This window comes from Bufo bufo, chromosome 8 (assembly GCF_905171765.1).
Source record: "Bufo bufo chromosome 8, aBufBuf1.1, whole genome shotgun sequence".
NCBI classification, from domain to species: Eukaryota; Metazoa; Chordata; class Amphibia; order Anura; family Bufonidae; genus Bufo; species Bufo bufo.
Genome location: NC_053396.1, coordinates 180714978 through 180720977, shown reverse-complemented (window position 1 = coordinate 180720977; position 6000 = coordinate 180714978). Strand labels below are relative to the sequence as shown.

Here is a 6000-nt window from a genome sequence, read left to right as displayed (position 1 = left end):
GGGTGGGGCTTATGCACCCAACAGTTAGCAAAAGTAGTCAAAATCCCATCCGGCATGGCATAAAAACTGCCGAAGTCGAATTTCTCGGGAGTGTGGTGCGGTATTCGTTATACGACTTCTGTTTGCTCTTCACAGTAATGTGTGAATAATAAAGATGTTAAAAAAGAACAAAAAAAAAAAAAACGTTGGTTGGCGTGCCACAGATTGACTGGCAAGAGATGAGCGGCCATAGTAGCCGCTGGGCGGGGCTCGTGCGGTCAGTGCAGAGGCGGGGGGCGTGGCTTGCAGTGTCGCTGTGGGAAGCGGTGGGATCGGAGGAGAGAGGCTGAGAGTCGGGTTTCGGGGAAGCCGCTGCCGGTAAGTGCTGGAAACTCCGGGGAAGTAGGACGGGGCGCGGGCTCAGGGTGCGGGGACATGACCGGAGTGAAGCAGGGGACGTGAAAGTCTCCGGGCTGACGGTGTGGAGGGCGGGCTGCCAGGGTTACAGCTGGGGGCAGGGACCGTGGAGACTTATCCTGCGGGGGCAAAGTGTGTGTGATGAAGGGACTACTGTCTGCCGGGTATGTGCCGCACACTGACCGCACCGTGTGTGACCGGCCACCTGAGGGGCAGGCTGTGTGGAGGGAGGAGAGGGGATCGGTGATACCTGTGGTGCAGGTAATTGGGGAAGGGGGAGCAGCCTGTGGTGCAGGTGATTGGGGAAGGGGGAGCAGCCTGTGGTGCAGGTAATTGGGGAAGAGGGAGCAGCCTGTGGTGCAGGTGATTGGGGAAGGGGAGCAGCCTGTGGTGCAGGTGATTGGGGAAGAGGGAGCAGCCTGTGGTGCAGGTAATTGGGGAAGAGGGAGCAGCCTGTGGTGCAGGTAATTGGGGAAGAGGGAGCAGCCTGTGGTGCAGGTAATTGGGGAAGAGGGAGCAGCCTGTGGTGCAGGTGATTGGGGAAGGGGAGCAGCCTGTGGTGCAGGTAATTGGGGAAGAGGGAGCAGCCTGTGGTGCAGGTAATTGGGGAAGGGGGAGCAGCCTGTGGTGCAGGTAATTGGGGAAGGGGGAGCAGCCTGTGGTGCAGGTTAGAGGGGGAAAGGGGGAGCAGCCGTGGTGCAGGTAAGAGGGGGGAAGGGGGAGCAGCCGGTGGTGCAGGTTAGAGGGGGGAAGGGGGAGCAGCCGGTGGTGCAGGTTAGAGGGGGGAAGGGGGAGCAGCCGTGGTGCAGGTAAGAGGGGGGAAGGGGGAGCAGCCGGTGGTGCAGGTAAGAGGGGGAAAGGGGGAGCAGCCGGTGGTGCAGGTAAGAGGGGGAAAGGGGGAGCAGCCGGTGGTGCAGGTAAGAGGGGGAAAGGGGGAGCAGCCGGTGGTGCAGGTTAGAGGGGGGAAGGGGGAGCAGCCGGTGGTGCAGGTTAGAGGGGGGGAGGGGGAGCAGCCGGTGGTGCAGGTTAGAGGGGGGAAGGGGGAGCAGCCGGTGGTGCAGGTTAGAGGGGGGAAGGGGGAGCAGCCGGTGGTGCAGGTTAGAGGGGGGAAGGGGGAGCAGCCGTTGTTTCAGTTTGTCTGGAGGGGCTGCAGGTTTTATGTAGGGGGGGTTGTAGATGGTGCAGATTATTAGGAGGGGTAATGGCGGTGGGGGTTGATGGAGCAGGTTACATGGGGGTGGTGGTGCAGGTCATGTAGTGTCTGTGTTTAGGGGTGCAGGTCACCTGTACAGATTTTGGTGTAGATTACACTGGTGCCCCTTTCTGACCATAGCTTTATGATTGGATTGATACAGCCATTACAAGTTCTTCTCCCGGTGACCACTACATTGCGCCCCCAGTGGTAGAGGCCGGTCCTAATATGTGCATTTTGCAGTTATCCCGTCGTGCAGATTCTGGCTGTGATGGGAAAGACAGTGGATGAGAATATCTGCATGTGCGATGTCCACTTAGTGGGGACCGACTACAACTCTCATCTGATTGTACCGAGGGCAGTGTGTGGTGAGGAAGGGTAAACTGGGGACGGAGGGGGTCTGTGTGCTGCACCCCCATAATGCCCTGGCTGCTGAAGGGTTTGGTGGGGTTCCAGCTTCCTTCTGACTCTACATTAGGTTCATGTCTGGGTGAGACCTCCAGTGGGTTCAGATAAGGAGACCAGAGGATGCTGTTGGCAATTCACAGGGTGAGGACAAGGATTTCCTGACTTTGGATTTGTGTTGTGTGCGGCTGTAGCAGAGCTGTGCGCAATGTAGCAGTGCTGGGTGTTAGTGTTGTGTGTGATACTGAAGAGCTTAGACCAGGGTTCAGCAACCTTCGGCACTCCAGCTGTTGTGAAACTACAACTCCCAGCATGCTCCTTTCAATTCTGTGGGAGGTCAGAGAACAACCAAGCAAGTGTGCATGATGGGAGATGTAGTTTCACAACACCTGGAGTGCCGGAGGCTGCTGATCACTGGCTTAGAGGTTAAGGTCATGAGATGGTGGAGGAGATGAGCCATGACAGGTAGCATTCAGTGTCCATGATTGTGCAGGTCATGAGTCTTGAAGGGCTTCATGAAAGGTCCTGGTAAAGATTGAGACTGTAGCATCTACATGGCAGGCGATGGTTTAGGTGACGCCGGCGTGTACGGGGCAGCGGATGGTTTAGGTGACGCCGACGTGTACGGGGCAGCGGATGGTTTAGGTGACGCCGACGTGTACGGGGCAGCGGATGGTTTAGGTGACGCCGACGTGTACGGGGCAGCGGATGGTTTAGGTGACGCCGACGTGTACGGGGCAGCGGATGGTTTAGGTGACGCCGGCGTGTACGGGGCAGGGGATGGTTTAGGTGACGCCGGCGTGTACGGGGCAGGGGATGGTTTAGGTGACGCCGGCGTGTACGGGGCAGGGGATGGTTTAGGTGACGCCGGCGTGTACGGGGCAGGGGATGGTTTAGGTGACGCCGGCGTGTACGGGGCAGGGGATGGTTTAGGTGACGCCGGCGCGTACGGGGCAGGCGATGGTTTAGGTGACGCCGGCGTGTACGGGGCAGGCGATGGTTTAGGTGACGCCGGCGTGTACGGGGCAGGCGATGGTTTAGGTGACGCCGGCGTGTACGGGGCAGGCGATGGTTTAGGTGACGCCGGCGTGTACGGGGCAGGCGATGGTTTAGGTGACGCCGGCGTGTACGGGGAAGGCGATGGCTTAGGTGACGCCGGCGTGTACGGGGCAGGCGATGGCTTAGGTGACGCCGGCGTGTACGGGGCAGGCGATGGCTTAGGTGACGCCGGCGTGTACGGGGCAGGCGATGGTTTAGGTGACGCCGGCGTGTACGGGGCAGGCGATGGTTTAGGTGACGCCGGCGTGTACGGGGCAGGCGATGGTTTAGGTGACGCCGGCGTGTACGGGGCAGGCGATGGTTTAGGTGACGCCGGCGTGTACGGGGCAGGCGATGGCTTAGGTGACGCCGGCGTGTACGGGGCAGGCGATGGCTTAGGTGACGCCGGCGTGTACGGGGCAGGCGATGGTTTAGGTGACGCCGGCGTGTACGGGGCAGGCGATGGTTTAGGTGACGCCGGCGTGTACGGGGCAGGTGGTACATTGTGTATTCCTTGCTTGTTTTGTCTCTTCTCATATTCTGTGGTGCTCCTGAAATCCAGCAAATGAGTGGAAAATTAGAAAATGACTTTGCCACCACTTGGCAGCTGCCAGGCCCGGTGCCCCTCACTGTATTGTGGTTATCTGGTAATATGATACCAGTGATATTTACGACTGTTCTCCCAAAGTAAAGGTCACCTGCTGACAGAACTAGAGGTGAGGATATGCACCATACTCTGTGAGACCACCTCAAACTGCATTCAAAAAAGTGGTCTTGGGGGGTGTTGGTCTTTTTGGCGAAGAATGATACGTGGGGAACTGAAAACCTGCTCTGGGTGAGAGGAGAGGGATCGCTGTCCTTCCAGAGATTGTCGTGTGGTGAATGTAGAGCTCTACGGGTTTTACATAGGACTGCCCGCAAACCTACTGCTAAGGGCTCATGCACACAGACATGTTTTCCGGACTGCAAATCGGATCCCAGCCGTGCGCGTGCTGCCATTTTATTTTTCTCTTTAATAGAAATGTCCTGTCCTATAAGAATAGGACATGTTCTATCTTTTTTGTGGGACCACGGAACGGACATATGGATGTGAACACAACACGGTATGCTGTCTGCCTCTTCTGCGGCCCCATGGAAACGGACAAGTCCGCATCTGATCCACAAAAAAAATCGGGTGTGCATACATATGTCGCAGCTATATATGCTATAATGCTGCCATATAAGCTCAGCGCCCTTACGCCCTCTGTGTTTGTTCATGTTACCGCTATATGGTGCTGTATTATAGAGGCTCGGTATATCGCCATATAATAGCTTCTGGTGGAGAAGGGCACCGGTATAAATCAGATTCTGTATGGAATCGCAGTCAGAGGTGCAGTAGGGGCATGTAGATGACGGCTTTTATAGATCTGTGATGTGCATGAGGCTGTGTGTGTGTATATATATATATATATGTGTATGTATATATACGTATGTGTGTATACAGCTCCCCCCTCTCCCTGAATAGTCCTCTAATGCCACCTCTGTGTGGGTGAGGATCTGCACCGTGACGTCCGTGGATCTGACTAATTGTAGGTTTTGTGTGTGGGGCTCCATGCAGAAATAAATGACATTTCCATGCTTTTTGTCAGTTCCCACAGAAGGCCGGCACACGGTGTAATGCACAGAGTCTCCCACGTCACAGCTGTCCTGACATTCATTTCTATCAGTTTCCCGGCTGAAGTCGTGGCAGATAATCAGATGGTTAATTAGCGAGCATTTAATGATTGATTTTGGGGGGGTTTATGAAGTTCTCTGGTAAGAGGCGCTGATCCTGACAGCTCCGTCTGCAGGTTGGATTGCCTCCTTATCCCTTCCAGACAGCTGCTCGTCCTGGTACTGGCTTTTATCTGGGGTGCTGTGGGAGTTGTAGTCTTCTCTACCCCCCCTATCATCTCTCCCAGCCAGCTGTCCTTGTCACTAATCCACTTCATTCCCTATTGTTCCCTTTGCACAATTAGTTTAGGGTACGGTGTATGCGGCGGTGCTGGATTAGGCCTCATGCGCATGACGGTATTTTTTATCCTTATGCAAAATCCATCTTTTGGCGGAAAGCACACCGACCCACTCACTTTGACGGGGCCATGCACACCTCCAGAATTTTTTGGTGGATCCATTTGACTTCTGCAAGTTATAGAATGTGTCCGATTCTGGTTCTTCTTGCGGATGAGAATAGTCTTTTCTATTGATGGGTGTGAAAAAATACAGAATTAGGTGTTTGTATTTTGTGGACCCGTTGTTTGCACACCGAAATACGGACACTAGTGTGTGTGCGTGAAGCCTTGGGTCGGTATTTTGTGGCTTAGGGTATGGCTGAGGCTTGATGCACACAACTGTGTAGCCATACCCTTAGACCACGTTCACATCTCCGTTTAGGACATCCGGCGCAAATGCTGGTGGTTGGCGGACAGAAAACATTGCATGCAACGGTTTTTGCCTGGCCGAAACCCAGCATTTATGTTATGCCGCAAAATGGGCAGATCACCACCGGACCTTATTGCGATCAGTGGGTATGCGACGGTGAAGTGGAGGATCCGGCAGGCTGCTCTGCGACGGACCAGCCTGTCGGATCTCCGAACAAGGCCTTGCGTATTTTCCTTTCCGCACTTGCGGATTTTCGTGCTAATAATGTCCACATCAAATTGGAATGCAGCTCCACAAGGAAATGTTACGCAAATTTTAATGCACAGGCGCGGATTCTGTAAACCATTTTGTCTTGCCGATTTGGATGTGGCTTTCAGAACTCCATTGGCTTCAATGGAAAATACCTGCGGCAAATCGGCGCACAATCTGCAAGATAATAAACAAGCCGCAGATTTCAAAATGGAATCTGCAGTGAAAAAATAGCTGCATGTACACATTGCAAAACTCATTGCATGGGTATGCCACGCGTCTGAAAAATAACGATCTACGTCTCCTAGCATCCACCAGTG

General features: G+C 54.7%; 2 protein-coding genes across 4 annotated transcripts in view; both read left to right on the top strand.

The window, feature by feature from the left end:
* The first annotated feature begins 292 nt into the window (after positions 1-292).
* SIPA1L3 (signal induced proliferation associated 1 like 3) overlaps positions 293-6000 on the top strand; it is a 128207-nt gene continuing 122499 nt past the window's right edge. For all 3 annotated transcript variants that reach the window (XM_040406136.1, XM_040406132.1, XM_040406137.1), the window contains exon 1: positions 293-357. The gene's annotated coding sequence lies outside the window, so the exon portion shown is untranslated. The remainder of the gene's footprint in view (positions 358-6000) is intronic.
* LOC120978121 (glycine-rich cell wall structural protein 1-like) lies at positions 2548-3600 on the top strand. Its single transcript, XM_040406350.1, has one exon. It carries the CDS (start codon positions 2548-2550, stop codon positions 3598-3600), a length of 1053 nt encoding a protein of 350 aa, XP_040262284.1.

Excerpts from the sequence above, each read along its gene's own strand:
- LOC120978121 (XM_040406350.1), top strand. The coding sequence starts at position 2,548 with ATGGCAGGCGATGGTTTAGGTGACGCCGGCGTGTACGGGGCAGCGGAT.